Below are 22,111 nucleotides of genomic sequence, written 5' to 3' on the forward strand. Positions count from 1 at the left end.
GTGTGTCTTGAGAGCATCTTTTGGCACAGATGCCAGCGAATCTCCAGCTCAACATCTGACCAGTCTATAAGTAGATTTTCAAGGTATTTCTCTTGAGTTCTGGGCAGGGGTTCTAATCCAAATATTGTTAAAYGGTAGAGGAGACTGTACAATGATACACTGTTACAATGTTTAAAATGCGCCTGCACAGAAGGTGGCTTCCAGGTAGCAGATTTGGGTTCCGCTCTAAATAGGCAGGCAGTGCTCTGCTACATCTGCGACCTGTGCTATCTTCTCTTAAAGGTACAGCTGGACATGCTACCRTTGGCTAGCAGGATATTGTGCAATAGCTGCTTGAGAACCTCACTGAATCACAGGCTCACAGACTGGTTGAGGTTGTAAGGGAGCTCTGGAGAGCATCTAGTCCAACTCCCCTGCTCAAGCAGAGCAGGACCGCAGGATCACCTCCCTTGACCTGCTGGCAATACTGTTCCTAAYGCACCCCAGGAGGATGTTGGCCTTTTTGGCTGCAGGAGCGCATTGCGGGCTCCTAGTCAACTTGTCCACCAGGACTCCCAGGTCCTTCTCTGCAGAGCTGCTCTCCAGCAGGTGAGCCCCTAGCCTGAACTGGTGCACGGGGTTATTTCTCCCCAGGTGCAGGACCCTGCACCTGCCCTTGTTGAACTTCCCAAGGGTCTTCCCCACCCAGCTCTCCAGCCTGTCCAGGTCTTTCTGAAAGACAGCACAGCCCTCTGGTGTATCAGCCACTCCACCCAGCTTGAGATCATCAGGAAACTTGCTGAGGAAGCACTCTGTCCCTTCATCCAGGTCACTGATGATGAAGTTGAACCAGATGGGACCCAGGGGCACTCCACTAGCCACAGGCCTCCCACTCGACTCTGCTGCACTGAGCACGACCCTCTGAGCTCTGCCTTTCRGCCAGTTCTCAAACCCCCTTCCCCTCCCCCCCACTTCCCCCATCTGCTCATCTAGCCCATACTTCCTGAGCTTGCCTAAGAGGATGTCCTCAGGCACCGCTCCAGTTCTCTGTGACCTTTCAAAGACGATGGGGAGCAGTCTAGCAACAACCTCCGCTGGCTCCCTCAGGACTCGCAGGTGCGTCCCATCGGGGCCCACGCATTTGTGGACATCAAGTTTGCCTAAAAGGTCTCCCACCTGATCCTCCTCACCCAAGGGAAAGTCTTCCTTTCTCCAGACTCTCTCTCTTGTCTCCAGGCTCGGGGATTCCTGAGGGCTGCCGTTAGCAGTAAAGAAGGCATTCAGTAACTCTTTCTCTTGTATCCTTCATCACCAGGGCCCTCGCCCCATTCAGCCATGAGCGTGCATCTTCCCCAGTCTTTTTCTTGCTACCGCTGTATTTGAAGAAGCCCTTCTTGTAGTCCTTGGCATCCCTTGCCAGATTTAATTCCAAACGGGCCTCAGCCTTCCTTGCTGCATCCCTGCATACTCTGACCACATTTTTATAATCCTCCCAAGTGGCCTGTCCCCTCTTCCACATTCTCTGTACTTTCTTTTGCTGCAGTTTTGCCAGCAGCATCCTGCTCATCCGTGCAGGTCTCCTGCCCCCTGTGCTGCACTTCTTTCTCCTTGGGATGCACCACTCTTGTGCTTGGAGGAAGGGATGCTTGAATACTAGCCAGCACTCCTGGACCCCTCCTTCCCTCCAGGGCCTTAACCCATGGGATTGCTCCAAGGAGTTCCCYGAAGAGGCCAAAGTCCGCTCTCCTGAAGTCCAGGGTTGCAATCCTACTTCTTGCCTTGYTTCCTCCAYGCAGGATCCCAAGTTCCACCATCTCGTGATCACTGCAGCCAAGGCTGCCCCCAACCTTCATGTCTCCAACCGGTCTGTCTTTGATGGTTAGTACAAGGTGCAGCAGGACCCCCCTGCCTCATTGGCTCCTCCACCACCTGTGTCACAAAGTTATCATCGATGCTCTRCAGGAGCCTCCTGGACTGTTTGTGCCTAGGTATGTTGTCTTTCCAGCAGATATCAGGGTGGCTGAAGTCTCCCATGAGAACTAGGGCCTGTGATTGTGAGGCTACTTCCAGCTGTCTGTAGAAGGCCTCATCGACTTCCTCTTYCTGGTCAGGTGGCCTGTAGTAGACACCCACAGCTGTGTCCCCCATGTTAGCCTGCCCTTTGATCTTCACCCATAASCTCTAGACTGCCTCCTCCTCCACCCCTGGGCAGAGCTCGATGCATTCCAGTTGCTCTCTCCCATAAAGAGCAACTCCACCACCTCGCCTTCCTGGCCTCTTCTTGCTAAGAAGCACGTAGCCATCCATGACGGCGTTCCCGTCATGTGCGCTACCCCACTGTGTCTCTGTAATTGCAATGAGATCGTGCCCCTGCGACAGCACGCAGATCTCCTGTTCTCCCTGTTTGTTTCCCATGCTGCATGCATTAGTATACAGGCATTTCACAGAGGTAGTTGTGCATGCGGGCTTTGCAGGAGGGGTGCAAGGAGATCCCCAGTAGCCACATCTCGTATGCACATCGCTGGCTGCATGGACCCACTCGAGGCCTTCCGACTGGAGCTGTGTTTTGTTGACTACCCTGTTTTTATAACTCTCCCCTTCCCCCATCTGTCCTAGTTTAAAGCCCTCTTTACCACGCTGGCCAAGCTGTTGGCAAAGACACGCGTGCTCCGCTTAGTGAGGTGAATCCCACCTCTCCCTGTCAGTTGTCGATCTTCAGACAGGGTCCCAGCATCACAGAAGCCAAAACCCTGTTGCCAACACCAGTGGTGCAGCCAGCTGTTCACTTGGAAAATCCATCTACGTCTTCTCCTATCCTTCTCCCTTGTTGGCAGGATCAAGGAGACGATCGCCTGGGCTCTCAGGCCCTTGACCACCATGCCCAGAGCTCCTGTTTCATCTTTACCAATTTGCCCTTGGTATCATTAGCAGCCACGTGAAAGAGCAGAACAGGGTAGTAGTCTGACGCGGGGACAAGCCTTGGCAGTCTTTCAATGACATCTTGTATGCGAGCGCCTGGCAGGCAGCGAACCTCTCTAGAGGAGAGGTCAGGTCAGCAGATAGGTGCCTCCATCCCCCACAGCCTGGACTCACCCGCAACGATCGCTTGCCGCTTCTTCCAACTGTTCCTGCAAGGCACGGGGTCTGTCGGCCCAGTTGCTTCCCTTGAAGTCGTGTCCAGGTCCTCCTCATCCAGGAGGGCAATAAGTCGGTTCTTCTACTGCACCTCTAAGTCTTCACGAGGAGTAGGGGCCTTTCTCCTCCCAGGAGAAGCAACCTGTTTCCACTTGCCTTTGGCGTTGTCTCTTGTCTGATTTTGGAGGAATTTCTGTGGGCTTTTGGCAAAAGCTTTTGGGGCAGATTTCCTCCCATTCCCCACCGGCATTTGGTGGTGTCTCCTGCTCTGCTTTTGAGGAATCTCTGTAGTGTACTTGGATGATGATCTCTTGTTGCTAAGAAGCACGTAGCCGTCCATGACGGCGTTCCCGTCACGTGCGCTACCCCACTGTGTCTCTAACTGCAATGAGATCATGGCCCTGCGACAGCACACAGATCTCCCGTTCTTCCTGTCTGTTTCCCATGCTGCGTGCATTAGTGTACAGGCATTTCAGAGAGGTATTTGCGCATGCAGGTTTTGCAGGAGGGGTGCAAGGGGATCCCCTGTAGCCACATCTCATGCACAATGCTGGCTGCATGGACCCACCTGAGGCCTTCCGACTGGAGCTGTTTTGTTGACTACCCTGTTTTTATAACTCTCCCCTTCCCCCATCCGCCCTCTTTACCAGGCAGGCCGAACTGTCGGCAGACATGCATGCTCCGCTTAGTGAGATATCGCCCCAAGACACAGAGCAAATCCCTCGAAGGCAGAACAGGAGATGGCTCCAAAGATGTCTGGGAAAAATGCTGAAATCTGCGAGAGAAGCTCCTCCCAAGGAGCTGCAGAAATTTCTCGAAAGTAGAGCAGGAGATGGCGCCAAAGRCAAGCTGCAAATTCAGCAAAAATCTGTAAGAGAAGCTGTTCCCAAAACACTGCAGAAATTCCTGGAAAGCAGAGCAGCATCCATCGCCAAAAGTGACTGGCAAATGCAGCACAAYTTGTGTGAGAAGCTCCTCCCAAGATACTATGGAAATTCCTCAAAAGCACAGCGGGAGACCTTGTCAAAGCTGAGGGGGATGTTCAGCAAGATCGGCACAAAAACTCCTCTGAAGACACCGTGGGAATTCTCCAAAAGCACAGTGGGAGATGCTGCCAAAAGCAAGCAGGAAGTCTTGTGCTATCTGCCCAAAAACTTCCAGCCACGACACTGGGGACACTTCTCGAAAGGAGAGCAGGAGACCCCAGCAAAGGCGGTGGAGAGATTCAGCCAAAGCTGTGCATCATCATCATCCAAAGACACTATGGAGATTCCTCAAAAGCAGAGCAGGAGATACCACCAAATGCCAGTGGGAAATGTGAGCAAACCTGCGCCAAAAGCTCCTGCCAAGACACCACAGAAATTCTGCAATATTTCTAGACTATGTTTTGGTTCATATTTCATCACATTATCTACTTCCCTTTGGTGTCCTCTTGGTCTGCTTTTGAAGAAATTCCTCCAAAGCAGAGCGGTAGATGCCAGAAACCATTGAGTAATTGTGTGTTATCTGCCCAAGACAAACTTGAYGTCCACAGATGCATGGGCCCTGATGGGATGCACCCACAAGTACTGAGGGAGGCAGTGGATGTTGTTGCTAGGCTGCCCCCTATCCTCTTTGAAAGGTCATGGAGAACTGGAGTAGTGCCTGAGGACATCCTCTTAGGCAAGCTCAGGAAGTGTGGGCTAGATGAGCGGATGGTAGGGTGGACTGACAACCGGCTGAAAGGCAGAGCTCAGAGGGTCGTGCTCAGTGCAGCAGAGTCGAGTGGGAGGCCTGTGGCTAGTGGAGTGCCCCTGGGTCCCATCTGGTTCAACTTCATCATCAGTGACCTGGATGAAGGAATAGAGTGCTTCCTCAGCAAGTTTCCTGATGATCTCAAGCTGGGTGGAGTGGCTGATACACCAGAGGGCTGTGTTATCTTTCAGAAAGACCTGGACAGGCTGGAGAGCTGGGTGGAGAGGAACCTCATGAGATTCAACAAGGGCAAGTGCAGGGTCCTACATCTAGGGAAAAATAACCCTATGCACCAGTTCAGGCTAGGGGCTCACCTGCTGGAGAGCAGCTCTGCAGAGAAGGACCTGGGAGTCCTGGTGGACAAGAAGTTGACTAGGAGCCAGCAATGYGCTCCTGTGGCCAAGAAGGCCAACGGTCTCCTGGGATGCATTAGGAAGAGCATTGCCAGCAGGTTGAGGGAGGTGATCCTGCCCCTCTACTCAGCCCTGCTGAGGCCTCATCTGGAGTACTGCATCCAGCTCTGGGCTCTCCAGTGGACTGGAGGGAGTTCAGCATARAGCTACAAAGATGATCAGTGGACCAGAGTATCTCCTCTATGAGGAAWGGCTGTGAGAGCTGGGCCTGTTGAGCCTGGAGAAGAGAAGACTTAGAGGAGATCTTATCAAAGTCTACAAATGCCTTAAGGGGGGAGCGTTAAGGGGATGGGGCCGAACTCTTTTCAGTAGTGCCATGTGACAGGACAAGAGGCAATGAGCACAAACAGAAACACAGACAGTTCCACCTCAATATGAGGAGAAACTTCTTCCCTGTGAGAGTGACAGAGCACTGGGACAGGCTGCCCAGAGAGCTGGTGGAGTCTCCTTCTCTGGAGATATTCAAAATCCGCCTGGATGCAACCCTGTCTAACATGAAACAAGTGACTCTGCCTGAGCAGGGGGGCTGGACTAGATGATCTCCAGAGGTCCCTTCCAATCTCAACCATTCTGTGATTCTGTGACCCAATGAAGTCTTCGGGCAGCTATTTTACAATGTCCTGCTCGCTTGTGGTGGCCTCTCCTGCTGAGCCTTTGGGGAAACAGAGCGCAGGATCCAGAAATGGCGAACAAATGCAGCAGTTTGAGGAGCACTGCCTGGGCTCTGCTTACAACTTCTGGGGACCTTTAGGGATGTTTTGGCTGACCCCTGCGGGACTGGAGGCTGATTCTGCTACCAGCAAAAGGGAGTGAGAGGAAGGGAGCTGCTGGGAGGGGCAGCGCAAACGCCTTTGTGGCAGGCGTTGTTATATATATATATAACAAACAGTACTGCCCCAGGAAAGCTCTGAGATTAAAGGTTATCTGATGATGTAACCTGAGACTGCCTCTGGGTTTAACAAATGGTATTAAAAAGGGAATGTTAAGGATTTCTCAGAAACTATTTACAAACCTCCCTTTTAGAACTATTTCTAATCTATTAAACTGATGTTATTTTAGAAATGCCAAATTAGAATAAAAATTAAAATTTCTATTAAAAAAAATCAGTTTAAACATTTTAAAAGCTTTAGATTGGAAGTGAGTGGAAAGCAATTGCAAAGAAAACCAAATTTTTTTCCTGGAATGCAAGAGACCCCAAAACTATGATGGCAGCAAGACTACTCAGAAATGAAGCAGCCTGAATTTCCACGCAAACACTCTGAGGTTTGTGCAGAACTTTATGCAGAAAGCCTTTGGCAAGCGTTAAGTGGTTTATTTTCGTCAAGTCTATGCCGGGCTACCAGCTGCGTCCAGAGCCCGCTGTCCGACGCCACTGCCTCCCGGCGGCGCCCTGCACCCCGCCCCGGCCGCCGCTCGGCACTGCGCCTGCGCAGCGCTCTCCGGCCGCGGCCGCCTTCTCGCGACGCGCATGCGCGCTCCCCTGGCGGTGCTCTCTCCCGGCACCGCCTCCTGCCACCGTGCTGCCGCGACATCCGGTGTCCGCGCGGAGGGTGCTTCCGGCCGGGGCGGGCCGCGCTCGGCAGGTGGAAGGAGCGGGAAGCGCGAGGGGGGAGGGGGGGGGGGGGGGGGGGGGTCGCTGATGGCGGAGCGTCTGCGGACGCGGAGCCCCGCCGGGGTGTCGGCTCCCCGCGGGAGGGGCGGGCGAGGTGACGGCTGCCCCCTGCGCTGCAGCCCGAGGCGGGACGAGGCTCGCGTCGCTGCGGCGCCGTGCCGTTAGCAGCGGGGTGAAGCGGCTTGCCTGGGGCCGGTCGCAGGCAAAGTGAAGAGCGCGTTCACGGTGTGAGACGGAGGGATGCTTCCTTGCTCGCCTCTTGTGACTCCAGGGCTCAGAGAACCGCAGCGGTTTCTTAGCAGCTTGTGACCTCGAGTGGGTTTCTGCTCCGTGAACTTGTGCGGTCTTGCTGTAACCCTTTTAAGTCAGCTTTCAGTGAAAACAGTGACTTGTGGAAGAGGTGTGCAGCTTTACCTTTTCCGTCCCTGTCAAGTTCTCTTTAGGGAGGAAAAAAAAAACAGGTTGTTGGTTGATTACTTTGCCTTTCTGCTCTCTGCTTGTAGTTTTGTTGATACAGCAGAGTTTTTAAGGGAACAGAGGGGATTTTGGGGCTTGTATTTCACGTGTTTGAAACTCCTTGGAAGATGGTTCAACAGAACCTTGTGGAGAGGTGATAAWAGGTACTGAGAAGGGTATCACTGAGTCGGGAAAACAGAAGGATAACAAAGTGGAGAAGTAGATGGGAGCTATGAAATAGGCAATTTTGAATAAGAAGAGAAGTTTGTGTAGGATATAGTGCAGAACAGTTAAAAGAGTGACAAAACAAAATTGAGGTAGTTAAAAAAAAAAAAAAAAAGATGAAAGATGATATGAGAGAAACATTCTGTGAAGATTATTTTCTAAGCCATGTCTTAACCTGGAAGGCTGTCTCCATCTGTGTAACAAAACGAATTTTATTACAATGCTACAGTCTTCTAGTATTGTCGTGTGCTCAGGTAAACAAGGTTTTGCRGATTTGCTTCACTGGCTTAGAGAGGTGGGTTATATCAGTATAGTAAGAATGCTTTTCAAAAAAGAAAAGTGTTGCAGAACTTAAAGTGAGGATTTCAGTAGTTTATATTAAAGAAGATCAGCAAAGAAACAGAGGAATGATTTGTAAGCTGTGACAAAATCAATAAACCTGTGTACTTAAAATGAGATGGTGAAARTGTGAGAAGGTGAAGCCTTTAAGGAAACTGAAAAGCTGGGACAGTTACTAAATATTTCAACTTTTACAGTATTAGAAAATGCCTGTTTTGAAACATTATAGTATTTCAGCATCTTGCCCTTATTGGTATTATAGGAAATAGCATCTTTCAGCTTTGATGCTGTATTTCAACATGTCCTTCTTGTTTTCAGCAACGAAATGAATCGAGGGTTAATACTGAAGTTTGAAAATCTGGTCCAGTTACACTGTGCTTGCAGACAGTTGCATACTGTGTCCTACAGAAAGCTTTACAGAACACAATGGAAGCCTGTGCAGTCATCTACCTATTCCATATGGTCCGTTCATGTGTACCCACAGTTCTGGCAAACAGACAAATTAATCAGTGTGGCCTTAACACATTACAGACATCTAGCTACAAAGGAGGTAATTAATGGAATCCAGTAATCTCTGTTTCTATGTGAAATTTCAAACACAAGAAATCATTTTGAACATTTTCATTATAAAAATGGGAGCTTTATATGTACTAAGCTGCTTGTGAACAGGATTCATTTATTAATAAATAYAGAGAAGTTATTATTTTATAAGGCAAAATGTACTTGTGTATATAGGAGTGTATTGTAACTCCCTCTCAAATGTTCACTTGATACTTGTGGGTATTTATACCCACAGCAACATGACTCTTGCAAGGGCATGAGAAAATGATTATAAACAAAAATGAAAATTTTGTTGAATTTTCTTTACTGTGAAAAGTGAAAAAAAAAAATACATGACATTTTAAACATTCAGTATGATGTTTTAAGTCATTGTAATTCACTTGTAGTGTAGATAAAAAGATGTATTTATGACATATCATTTAAGGTTATTGTCTCTTTAATGTTATTTTTATTATTTCTTAGTTTATGCCAGCTATGTATTCCTATATACATGTCTAATTCCATGTAGGAGAAGAAAAAGAATAGAAAGAAATTACCCTTAACAAAAGGTGAAGTGGAGATAAAGCAGAAAATGACCGTTGAAGAACTTGCAAGAGCTATGGGTAAAGACATAGGTGAGAGCCTGGTCTGTTGTTTGAGATGTGTTATAACTGTTACAGTTCAATCAGTTTCATGAGTGATAAGGGCAAAGATGTTCTAAGATGGTATTAGCAAGTGATTGCTAGTCCTTTTCGTAGCAGAGTAGATTGTATCTATACTGAAATGCCTATCCTGTCTTATTGTATATTTCTGAAGTAGATTTACAGTGGTGCTCAAGTAAGCACCAATTCCTGACTATTGAAATATGTCCTATGTTTCTACTACCGAAGAAGGTGGAATATGAAATTATTATAGACTTTATATATAGACTTATCAAAATTCTTTCCTTCCTGAATCATTTCTTATTTAGTTTGTATTGTTATAATATTATATATTATATATAAGTGTATGTAATAGTATAATATTATGTATTATATATAAGTAGAATATATTCCTATTTAGCTTAGATGAGTTTCATTTTTTTTCTTGATAGGGATTAACAGGAAACAAGCTATGAAAATCTGAGTGAAAAATAATACCGTAGCGTTTAATGAGGCAGTCATTTTCAGTAAACYTTTCTGAATCAGGTTGTTGTGAGTTGGTAGTATAATAGGAATCATTAGGTACATCTAGCTAAAGCAAAAATAGTTTGTGAATGAAATTTATTTGCAGGTTATCAATTACTAATGAAGAAAATCTGAGACATACTAATAAAGAGTATTTCTGTTGCACACATTTTTTTGATAGATGAAGAATTGTTAACTCTATTCATGTTTTCTTTAGATCATATTTATGAAGCCCTGCTATACACAGATATTGACTTTGATTCACTAGAACCAGATTCCATCTTATATGAAGACTGCATCAAGTTAATTGTTAAAAAATCAGGAATGAAGTATAAATCGGCAAAACTGAAAGAAGAAAAAGAAAAAGAAAATACAGATGCTGTGAAAAGGTAAAATGTGAACTTTTTGGCTCTTTTGAACTTTTTTATTTCTGCAAGTATTTTCCATACACTGTCCTTTCTTTTTTGAAAAATATGTWAATGATACCCGATACAGTCATCTGATAGTATTTAAAAGGCGAAGTTTACCATTTTGATTTCTTTGCCCATAAAACTGATGCTCTGATTTGACTGGTTTTAAGTGATTTTGTGATTTTTAAGGAAAGCAGATTCTTCTTTAATTTACTRAATTGCTATATTAATTGATGCAGAAGTAAGACTTACTACTAAGAGGGCAAATTGCGTGATGTAGGTAGAATTTGTAATTTGTATGGGTGGAAGCAAGGCTGACGTGCTTATCACTAGGTTCTGGTAAATGGTTGTTCATGAACATAAATATGATTCAGTAAACATTTTTGGTATTTACAAAACATAGTTTTGTTCTAATTGTAGGCCTCCTGCAGACCCAGCAGTCTTAGCCCCACGACCTGCAGTTGTTACTATACTGGGCCATGTTGATCATGGGAAGACAACTTTACTTGACAGTCTACGAAAAACTCAGGTGGCATCAATGGAGGCAGGAGGCATTACACAACACATTGGTGCTTTTTTGGGTATGATTTGTTGAAAAAAAAATAATTTGTTGTCCAGCAAGTGTGATGGGCTAATAACTGACAATTTAGCATGTGAGGGGAGGAATATGTTAACAGACACAGTTARTATGTAAGCATTGAGAAAAGAAATCACAAATATGCTGTGTGGATGGAACTGTGAAGTGTATTGACTGTACAGTGGAAATGATATTTAGATTATTTTGGATTATGAAAGATTGCAGCATACTCCCTCCCCCCACCCCACCATGAGTTACAGATGCCCTTGATCTCATGGTGTGATGGTTGACTTGGATTAGGTCAAAGCAAGCTATGTGAAATACTGCTTCTAAAATGTGCGATGTATGTGTTTGTTCACAGTGCATTTGCCTTCTGGGGAAAAGATAACTTTTCTTGATACTCCTGGACATGCAGCTTTTTCAGCTATGCGAGCGAGAGGTACCAACGTTACCGATATTGTCATACTGGTTGTAGCGGCAGAAGATGGAGTAATGGAACAAACTATAGAATCCATCCAACATGCTAAAAATGCAGGAGGTACAGTGTTTGTCTTGCTAGTATTTCATTTTTAAGTGAGAAGCAAGCCCAGTACACAAAGCTGGTGTACCAGATGTGTGTCAGTGTGTGGTTCACATGAATGAATGAATATCTTGCGAACAAACGTCTGTTCATCTCTCAGTAGAAACTCCATGAATTAGCATCCATAGAATCTGGGAAGCAACTGTCCTAGTCCCGTCCCTTCCCCTGGGAAAGTGTCTAAAAGCATACTGAATGTTACTGTAATACATTAAGATAATGATCACTTATATTTTTGCAAACTTAGTGACTTGCAGATTTGCCAGAAAGGCACTTGCAATTCTTTAAAGGGAATTTAATGCATATACTCAGTGTTTCACAGTTCATATGTGCAGTTGTCAAGAGTATTGTATTGCCCTTTCATGACTTAGTGAAGTTGTTAGTGGCAGAATGCAGAGTCATGTTGTAAAGAGCATAGTTCTCTAGAATCCTAAGGATGCTAACCATGATCATCTAACAAAGAAGTGAAAATTAATTTGATTGTGTGGCTTTATAATAAGCTATCTCTCGTTTTCAGAGCTGTTGTCTTCATCATATACCATGATCTAAGGTCACTTCTAAGTTACTCTGAAATTATCAATTTAAAAACCTTAGTTTTATTTACATAGGACTGTGGTTGGTGATGCTCATTATTGCCTGTATTATTTTTTCTCTATTATTTCTTGATTTCTGTACATTTTAATAATGCTACTGTGGCATTGTCATCTAGATAATAACGGATTCACTATATTGGGATGCTACTCTAAATAGTGTTGCAAATTATCACAGGTGGAAATAGACACTTTTTTCTGATAAACAAGAAAATTATCTATTCATATGAATTTGAGTGGTGAGATGAGTAAACCTGTATATATACGGAATGGTAAAATCCCGTGATTTTGAAGGGAAGTGAGAGGAGAATAATCTTCAGTGTCCAGAGTTGAAAGGATCTGTAGACCAGATCTGCCACAGTGGATAGCAGAGAAAACCTTAATAGTAACTACAACCTGTTTCCAAGAGAAAATTTGTAAAATCCTTCAGGAAAAAAAAATCTGAAATCTTATAGTACCAGAAACATCTTGTAAAATTAGTTTTCTTCATTCCTTTTTTTTCAGATTGTATCTAAAACAAAAATGAATATTAAAAGACCCTTTTTCAAATGAGTAACTTAYATAAGGACCTTTAATGTATTGTAACAAGCTCTTTTCACTGAGTTTACTACAGTTTGCCAATCTGCTATATTCCTCATTTTGCATGTATCCAGTCAGCTTGATTATTTTGTGATTTAATAAAGTTTGATTACTTGAACTTTAAAAAAGAAGAAAAATCTGAATAATTTAGATGGAAGCATGAAACAGCTGTTTTACTTTCAGTTTAACTGGAAATTGATGTGAGAAGTTAGAGCTGCTCTGGCCTTTCTCATTTGTTAGTTTTATGTAAAATCAGTTTTCTTGGTTGTGTGTAAGTGATGTAGGTACTGAGAACTACCACTACTGACAGCTTGGCTATGAATTATTGTAGAGTGCTGTGAAAAATTTTGTCATATCTGACAGCTTTTTGTGTGATCATCTCAAGTACATTTGAATGTATAAAATGCYGCTGAATGCCAGTGTTTAGGCAATTGAATTACACCGTCGCATGAATATTCTGATCTTCTAGTCTGTAATGCTATGCAGCAGATCAGAACTCCAATGGCAGTAATATTTGGCCTTTTTTTTTTCTGCTAGGATAACTAATCCAGCCTACTTCTGGTAGCCTACTTTTTGAGGGCTTTCTAAGGTTTCTCAGGGAATAGGCACCAAGTAAGCTTCTTTGGTCTTGGTGGTCATAAGCTACTGTAACCTAGCATTGCTACTGTCCAAGTGGCAGTTGCACAGCATGCTTAGGTTGGGCAAATGCTGTCCTGAGACTGCAGAAAGTTTTTTGTTATGCTGGTAATGTGTTTGTATGTTCTTTCTTTGTAGTTCCTCTTATTCTTGCTATTAACAAATGTGACAAACCTGAAGCTGATCCTGAAAGAGTGAAGAAGGAATTGCTGGCTTACGATGTGATTTGTGAAGAACTTGGAGGTGATGTTCAAACTGTAAATATTTCTGCACTCAAGGTAAAGGTTTGAAACAAATGATCATAGTATTCATAGATACCTAGGATGTGCATACAGCCACATTTTTACTTGGCAGTTGGAAAATGAATGCTTAGCTTCCTGGTATTTGATTGGATACCTTACRTTAGCTAAAGTGCTGCTGGCTGTTTCAAGAATCCTTAGAACATACTGCTGTCATGTTTTGAGCAATAAGATMTCATTTTTCTTCTGGAAATTCTAGTGGATATTTTTCAGATTAATCTCAATTGTTGTTTCCTCAGATACTTGTTTTCTGTGTAAAGTTAGTCCAAAATCAAGGTTGGTGATAACGCTATGCATAAAGATAAATATTCAAAGAGGGGTGTAAGTGTCTTCCTAACGCGCTCGGAGACTCAGTTGTCTAACTTGCAGATAACTGTTAGCTGCAAACTAAAGTGAAATCTAAGTTCAGTATTTGCCTTTAGTAGCCAAAGCGGTCTTGTTGAAACTGATGCAGCACCACCTTAGGCTTATTGCTATGTTCCTAGATGGAGCTCAAGCATGTTCTAAAACGTCAGATAAATTCAAGACCATCTGAAGTTGTGGCCTTATGCTTCTTTAAAATAAGTGTATATATGAAAGTAACTTCTATTTACTTTTCTAGCAAGCTTGTTGCCCTAATTCTCACAAAGCTGAGTCTTTTGGCAGGTAGCTTATCTGCCTATGCTCTTTTATTCTGAAAACAAAATGTGATTAGAATAAAAAAGGAAAAAGAAAATGGATCCACATTAACACCTCAATGTAGTTTTGTCTCTTTGCTGTCCTGGAGAGATATCGTTAGGTTTCAATTTGACTGTTCTTTTAAAGAATTGCTTGGCATCCCTAGTATGCGTGTAGCAGAATATTGAAAGGTCTATTTCTGMATCTTTTCTTTATTTAAAGAGAGAATATATAAAAGTTCTGAAGGGCTGCAAACAGCTGTTTTGTTGTGAGAACAAGGTTTCCAACTGTAATTTTTTTGGGGGAGGGAGCATATATACTAACTCCCCAAACCACTGTCTGTCTGTCTCTTCTCAGTTAGCATTAATCTTAAAATGTTTTCCAAAAACGTTAGCATTAATCTTAAAATATTTTCCAAAAACGTTTTTCATTCACATAAAGATTTAAATTTTATTATATCTTTTATTAATCCTGATAATCCTCCAGAGAGGTAGGGGAGCTGTGCTTCTAATGTTTGTTTCTGGTATTCAGAACTGACAACACAGCAGTCTTAATAGTTTGTTATTTTAGTACCATGTTGCCTTAAAGGCAAAAGGGATGTGGGCTATTGGACTGTATTGCGTAATTAGAAGTTCTGAATTAAATGGGAAAATTGACACTAAGATTACAACTTCTGATCTTATTTTAACAAGGCACTTCCTTTATTTTTGTGATCTTGTACAGGGTGAAAATCTGATGGTTTTAGCAGAGGCAACAGTTGCTTTAGCAGAGATGTTAGAATTGAAGGCAGATCCCACAGGTCTGGTAGAGGGGACTGTAATTGAGTCTCGGAAAGACAAAGGAAAAGGGTAGGTAATTGATCTTCGTTACAACTTTAATGAAGCYATTTGTAAGAATACGGAGATAGTGTTCAGCTGGTTAAAACCTCGATATTTAGGCTTAACGTACTTTTTTTAAAAGTTAGACAAAACTTTAACAGTTCTGTACAGTGTGTAACTAAAACATTGAAAATGTTTTACAGCATGAGAGCCAGAAAATGAAGTTACATACTGGTAAAGCAAACTTCATATCACAGAAATAAAATACTGTCTGAACAGGAAACATTTTAAAATACAGATGTATTTTTAAATGTCATTATTAGGAGGGATGATCAAGTGAACAATCATAAAGTAATAGATATGTTATAAACAACTTATGAAAAATTAYATGACATTTTACTCTTTTAAAATACTTTAAGCCTTTTGCAGATTCTCTGTGAAAAAGATCTGTTCTGCCCTGTTCTTAAACGGAATACAGGAAAACTTTTAACAAACATATATGTATAAGTGTGTGTGAGATACTTGTTTTCTGTCCCTCTCCCCTCTTTAACCTCTAGAAATATGAACCTAAGCAAGTCATGTACTTTTTCGCTCAGGGGAAAAAAAAATCACTAGGATTTCACTTAGCATGTGAAATCATTCTGTATTTGAGAGTTGAATGTGCCAAATTCTTCATTAATCTGCAAAAATGAAAAGTACAATATACTTCTGGGTTTTTTTGCATGTCACTTCTAATATTCTCTTAGCATGATAATGGATTGTCGTAAGAATATTCTGCCTGTAATCACAAATGTACTGTTTGGTCTTTGCTTATCTACCGTAACTGTAAAAATGGGATGTTATTTTTGTATGTTTTGTTCCATTCCCTTTTTGGTCTTCACTAGTCCAGTTACTACAGCCATCATCCAAAGAGGAACTCTGAGAAAAGGGTGCATTCTAGTTGCAGGGAAGACCTGGGCAAAAGTGCGTTTCATGTTTGATGAGAATGGCAAAGCTGTAGATGCAGCCTCTCCAGGCATACCTGTGGAAATCATGGGCTGGAAAGAAGTTCCTTCAGCAGGAGATGAAATCCTTGAAGTAGAATCTGAGGTACAGTGAGAACTGTTTAATGGAAGCTTTATACTGTGGTAAAGTGGATAGGCAGCAGCTGAGTGAAAAATAAGTGATAGCTTTCATGCTGAAAAAACAAGATAATCTTGACAAAAGATGAAGGCCAAGCATAGGTCTTAAATGTAGCCTGAACTAGGCATTCTGTATGAGGAGTGAAAACTTGCACATTGTCTCTTTCTTTCTCCGTTACACCTACCACCTCTTGCATGAGGACCCTTATGTCCTCCCCTCCTCTCAGATTAACCTACTTTACAAATCACATGATGAAAGTGGACTGTTGTTTTGTTCCTTGTGCTTCTCATGGTCATCGTGCCRTCCTCCTATGCCTTGTTTGCAATGACTGCAGAACTAGAAAGCTTCATTTTGGGTAGTATTGGAGATGTTCTAATGTGCTCCATTTCCAAAGGCACAGAAGACAGTTTCCTCTTTTACATTACCTCATTATGACCTTACCTGGAAAACAATCTAGTACTTGTCAGTGTTTTAAATTCTGAAATGAGAGATAATTACATTCTGACAAAAGAACATGCATGTCATTTAGCTAGAAATAGATGTTTGAAGGGCTGGACAGATACTGTTTGAAAGAATGAATAATATCAGAGATAGCTTAAAAATAAGACTTGAATCATGTTGCGGTAGCACAGGGAAGAAAGCATTGTGCTAATTTTCTGCCATCGTTGTGGCAAAATCTGTAGTTAAATGCAGAAGAAAATTAATAAGTCTGTAGAGAAAACTTTAAAGGTTGAAACTTTGTTAATGTGGAGTTTTCCAGTACTGTGTTTTTAAAGGTAACATTTCTGTCTCTCTGACCAGCAAAGGGCACATGAAGTTGTGGCTTGGAGAAACTACATTGAACAACAGGAGAAGATGAAAAGGGATTTGGAAGTTATTGAAGCAAAGCAAAAGGAACACAGGACGGAGTATGAGAAGAAGCAACAGAAGCTAGCCCATCTGACCTGGAGACAGAGAAAGACAGCACTATACAAGGCTAACAAACATCTCCTGTTTTCAAAGCCAAAAGAGAGAACAGAGATTGACAAAAATGTACTATCAGTAATTGTTAAAGGTAGTGTCAAGTTCTATTCCATTGTTTTTGCACTTCTCTGATCTGAAGCATAGTTCTAAAGCATTAACAAAATTTCTGTTACCAGAAGTGTGGTTAAAACCCCACTTAAACAGAATAATATAATAATAATAACAACAACATTAAACAGAATATTGAATTCTCGGTAAAGGGAGAGGCATCAGAAGACATCCAGTAATCAGAAAGTGTGTGCTTCCAGCAAGGGCAGAGCAACGGGAAGGTTTCTAAGCCTGACCCTCTTATCCAGGAACTCCTAAGTAAAAGCCACGTGAATGCCAGCATAATATGCCACAGTAATGTGTGTGAAAGACAAAGGGGATAGACAGACTTGGAGCATGGATGCATTGGGTTTGGCCAGAACTTGGGAAAATGGAAGAGACAGTTTGAACATGTGGAGCCATGAGGTTGGGAAGCCGCAGAAGGATGTGAGTTTTGGGTAGTAGGTGCTGTGTAATTCAAATTTCAAACAATATTTGAAGTTTTAAGTTGATTTTTCTTGATTTGATTTAATTGCAATTGCAACTAAACCTTATCAAGCTTAATTAAAAATCTTAAGACAACTGACAGTCTTCAAGTTCTACTGCCTGCACAGATTTACCCTGTTTTGGCACATGTACTAAGACCACATTTTCTTGAACAGCAGAATATGGGTTGTACCTGCACTGTCATCCCTCAGTCCCTGAGACTGAGCATGGGTAATCAGGGACCAGCTTTACTCTGCTTTTCATGGCTACAGACTGGAACTTTGCAGACTGCAATTTAAAGCAAATTGGTTGAATCTTTTATAGTTTAGAACATTGTTGATTGTCTTCATTGAGCATTCTGGTCTAACAAAGAGGAGAAGAAAGAAATAATTCAGTATTTTTTTTTCCTTCGGTTGTGTACGGCATCATGTATCTTCCTCGAACCCAGACAAAATCTTAAAATGGCAGATTCCAGGTTTCTGGGGCTTTATATTTGACCCATATATGTGATGGTGCTGATGGATGTAGTTTTGAGTGGTTCTTGCAGTCTTTCAAGTGTAATTCTGCTGCCTGTCCTCAACCAAATAACTGCTTGTTAGTCCTCAGGAGAGGCAGTATTATCAAACATGAAAGAATGGTTCCTTTCCAAGTTATCTGGTGGGTACCACAGCCTTTGCTCTCTCTCCCAACTCACCTTTCTCCTCTTCCTTTGAAGCTGTCATTGAAGAGTTGTAGGTCTTCAGTTCTTCCTTACACTTAACTGCAGAGATCAAGAGGGGCAGTGATAAAGATACCAGCGCTGCTAGGTGTGTGAAAACTGATCTGTGTGGTCAGCGCTTCTTGAAGATGTTACAATAGGATACATGATGATTCTGTTCTTGTGTCAAACAGCAGTCAGTTTCATTGAGGAACAGCTTTCTGGTAGAACAATATCCATCATATAGAATAGAGAGATAATGTAAGCAAATTTACTGGTTAAAATGAAAATACGGTAGGTTTAATGGGCGGGCTTCCTGTTGGAACTTCAGTTTCATGTCTCCTTTTTTGTGCATTTGATTCTACTTTACAGCCTAGAATTACTGTGTCACTTTTCATTTTTACTTCAGCATTACTTGCTTGAATTTGTACAAAGTTAATAACAGTACAGTTTATTTGTTCAGGTGATGTAGATGCATCTGTTGAGTAACTACCATCTAGTCTGTGGAAACAAGTATTGAGCTTCTGCTCTAGCTCGTGCTTCATCAGCTCACTAAAGTGATCTTGAAACACTTAAGTGCACAAATAACTCCTACACATAAAAGGAATCCCAATAGATTCAGTGGCTTATATGCGTAAGTTTACTTCTGTGTATAAATACTTACAAAGTCAAAGTCAAGGTTTAGGTTTCAGTAATAAGCCTGTGGACATATAGGTGTGTAATTTGCTAGGATGTCCCCATTTATGTATATATGTATATGTGTGTGTATATCTGTGTGAATATGTGTATGTGTGAATATATAAATGCAAGCAGCACTACTGCATTGACAGAGAGGAGTTCAGAACATGAATGTATTGAATAAAATGGGGCAGCAGAAACAAATTTGCCTCTCATTCTGTACTATACACATAGGGAATAATAGTGGCAAACTAATAGTAAACCATGCAAACTTGACCTGAAAATGACAAAATGACAGCAGATACAGAGTCTCTGCTCTTCTGATATTCACTTTCAGAATTAATACTCTTATTTATATATTTTTTRTATTTTATATATATATTTAAAGATTATGATTATGCTGTATCATGTAGAGTTGTCTATTCTACTTCAGTATTAATTTGTGTTACACAAAGTCAGTAGCACTACTGTTTTTATATATGCAGGTGATGTAGATGGATCTGTTGAAGCTATTCTAAACATTCTGGACAGCTATGATGCTGACAGTGAATGTAAACTGGATATCATCCATTTTGGAATGGGAGATATCAGTGAAACTGATATAAGTCTTGCTGAAGCTTTTAATGGTGAGTGCATGTTTAAATATCAATTTAAGAATAGTACAAAATCTTTTCATCTTTTCCTCCCTAATGAAATAGCAGTTAGTCATTTTAATTTTGTTTTCTTTGTAATATTTAACATYATCTTTGATGTAAACTTTCATGAGACTTAAAAATGTGTATTCTTTAACATTGAAGACCGGTGCAGGTAGCAAAGGCCAGAAGTCTAATGAAAAGGAGAGAATTTGACTTATTTAATTGTTTAAWAATGACAGATATTGCTTAAACTCTGACTCCTCACTCTAGTTSCTTTTTTTCCTCCTCTAGCAGAGCAAAGAAGCTGTAAAAGTAATGCACTAGTATAAGAGAATTTCCTTTTGCTCAGGAAGGTCATTGGAAAGGTTGTATCGGTTTAGTACCCATTCCTACCCCTGCTCATCACAGGCAGTAAAGGATATAGGCTTGATTCCTTGTCATTGGACTTATCCTCATCTGTAAGTGGTGAGAATGAATTAAGAGTTCACTTCAGGCTTACAATAGACAGTCAAACTGTTATGCCGGGCAAAAAGTGAGGAGTCCTTTTTCCTTTGGGTAGTGCCATATGCTCCCATGAGCTGTGCATAAGCATTAATTTCCACTTCGATGCTTTCAGTTCTGTCATTAGAGAACTTCTTAGAAGGGTGAGGAGGGTGTTCTCCCCCCTTCCCCTCCCCTCCCCCTCCCCCAAAAAAATTATTTTGTACAAGRTTGGAAGTAGTAGACATGCTGAATGCAACAAGCAAGGGAGACATGCTCCCCTCCTTTAAAAGGAAAGCATGTATAAAATAGTGCTTCTTGTATTGATGACTGCTAGTTTTAGGCAGTTTAACCTAAGTTTAACATTACAGAATAAACACAGCAGAATTTCAMCTACTGTTCAAAAAGCAACGATCTCTAGTCATAAGCTGCTGATTTTTATTTTTTAGGTGTTGTATATGGATTCAGTGTGAAAGCCAGTGAAACTATTAAAAAGCTGGCTGCTAAGAAGGGAATAAAAATTAAACTTCACAATGTTATCTACAAACTTATTGAAGATGTGAAACATGAGCTAAATAGCAGATTACCCCCATCTGTGGTAGAAAATACGATAGGTGAGTTTTCATTGAGTGGTAAGTACATTTTTACTTCACAGTATGGCCTTTTAAGTTTATCTTCCAATTAGGGATTCTTACTACATTGAATACTTGCTATTCTTCTGTATCTGCTTCTCTATTTTCTTACAAAGCTTAGTAAGTGGAAGAGTATAGCTTGGTTCTAATTAATAGTAGCTTGTACTTCATTCTCTTGTATTTCATACACTTTTTTTTTCTTCTTTTTTTTTTCAGGAGAAGCTTCTGTACTTGACACCTTCTCTGTAACAGTAGGAAAAAGTAAAGTTCCAGTAGCTGGGTGCAGAGTACACAAAGGGCAGCTAGACAAAAAGATGAAATTTAAGTTAATCCGTAAGGGAGATGTTATTTGGAGAGGTAAGTATAATTGCTACAAAAGCAGTATGTATTCATATTTGGTATTAGATATGGCATTTCCCTGGGAAGTCAGGGGAAAATGCATGCATGTAACTGATGATCATCAAACCCATATACTATTTAAGATGGCTTTGCCCAACTAGAGAAAAGCTGCAAACTCAGTCATCTTTGTTATTCAGACCTTTTTCAGACCACCATCTCTATAGCAAAGCAGTAGCAATGCATGATTTGCCTACTGAAAAGGATGGCTATCTGACTTAATCTTTTTTTGTGACATTTTTTTTCTCTTTGTAGGATCCTTATCATCATTGAAGCATCATAAAGCTGATGTCCAGATAATAAAAACTGGTATGGATTGTGGCATAAGTTTGGACAAGGATATAGAATTCAATGTTGGAGATGAAATTATCTGTTACGAAGAAAAAGAAATTGAACAGACAACTTCGTGGGATCCAGGATTTTGAAGTACATTTGAATACASTACACTAAAGGACATGCATTGTTCCTGGCTGGAGCAATGGGTTATAAACTCTTCACTTTAAGTGAATTTATTAAGCGGCTCATATGAATCTTTAGACCTGATATTTATATAGTGTTGTTCTACTTTTAAATCTTGTCAATTACTGCCTTGGAGTAGAGGCTACACTGGAAGAATTAACTGCAAATACTTCAGATGGGTAAAACTATCAAGATAAATTTCTGGTGACTATCAGAAATCATAAATGCAATGGTTCCAGCATAGCTGAGCTGCTCCCCTGTAATGCACCACTACCTTCAGTAAAGAAAGAAAAAGCTGTTTCGGTGTGTTGTCTGCATTTTTCTCTGGCATTTAACCCTTTGTAGATGTAATTCCAGTCCTAATGTATTGCTTTCCTTTACCTCTTTCCTAATTAGAAATAACAGTTCTATCTACTCCCCTCATGCATAACAGGCCTCTTTTAAGATTGTTAGCTGAAATGTTTTTTTTGCTCTGCCCCTGCAGTAGTGAGTTTGCACAGACAACCACCATATTTTGTTGATGCTGTGAAAAGGACAAGCTATTACAGAAACTTTCAGGGTTGACTAGAAAGGGATGGAAGAGTATTTTTGAAAATAAGCTTAGGGAGATTGCTTCTGTTATGTGAACAGTACTTCCTGTTAGATAAGCCTTGCATAGAGATGGGCATCTTTACTCGGGCATGTTGTTACTGTGGTCATAGGCTGTTTCAAGGCCTTAGGAAAACAAACCCACT

At 41.6% G+C, this 22,111-nt stretch overlaps 1 protein-coding gene across 5 annotated transcripts; it reads left to right on the forward strand.

Moving 5' to 3' along the window:
- Positions 1-6,759: 6,759 nt before the first annotated feature.
- On the forward strand, positions 6,760-21,675 carry MTIF2 (mitochondrial translational initiation factor 2). 5 transcript variants are annotated; one of them, XM_085311567.1, is made up of 14 exons: positions 6,760-6,844; positions 8,212-8,443; positions 8,963-9,068; positions 9,817-9,988; positions 10,430-10,590; positions 10,948-11,124; positions 13,107-13,246; positions 14,648-14,772; positions 15,627-15,831; positions 16,666-16,918; positions 19,261-19,401; positions 20,340-20,504; positions 20,739-20,879; positions 21,174-21,675. In XM_085311567.1, exons 2-14 carry the CDS (start codon positions 8,219-8,221, stop codon positions 21,341-21,343), a joined length of 2,181 nt encoding a protein of 726 aa, XP_085167693.1. In that variant the 5' UTR covers positions 6,760-6,844; positions 8,212-8,218; the 3' UTR covers positions 21,344-21,675. The 5 variants fall into 5 exon arrangements, with proteins under 5 accessions (XP_085167693.1, XP_085167696.1, XP_085167694.1 ...); XM_085311570.1 differs by lacking the exon at positions 6,760-6,844 and adding an exon at positions 7,006-7,188; XM_085311568.1 differs by lacking the exon at positions 6,760-6,844 and adding an exon at positions 7,195-7,273.
- The last annotated feature ends 436 nt before the right edge of the window (positions 21,676-22,111 follow it).

This window comes from Rhea americana, unplaced genomic scaffold (assembly GCF_003343005.1).
Source record: "Rhea americana isolate MKP2758 unplaced genomic scaffold, rheAme1 scaffold_344, whole genome shotgun sequence".
NCBI classification, from domain to species: domain Eukaryota; kingdom Metazoa; phylum Chordata; class Aves; order Rheiformes; family Rheidae; genus Rhea; species Rhea americana.

What these genes read in the sequence shown, in the direction of transcription:
- MTIF2 (XM_085311567.1), top strand. Translation starts at nt 8,219, where the DNA reads ATGAATCGAGGGTTAATACTGAAGTTTGAAAATCTGGTCCAGTTACAC. An exon ending in AATACAGATGCTGTGAAAAG is followed by an intron (nt 9,989 to 10,429) that starts GTAAAATGTGAA and finishes TTCTAATTGTAG; the next exon opens with GCCTCCTGCAGACCCAGCAG. An exon ending in TGTGGTAGAAAATACGATAG is followed by an intron (nt 20,505 to 20,738) that starts GTGAGTTTTCAT and finishes TTTTTTTTTCAG; the next exon opens with GAGAAGCTTCTGTACTTGAC.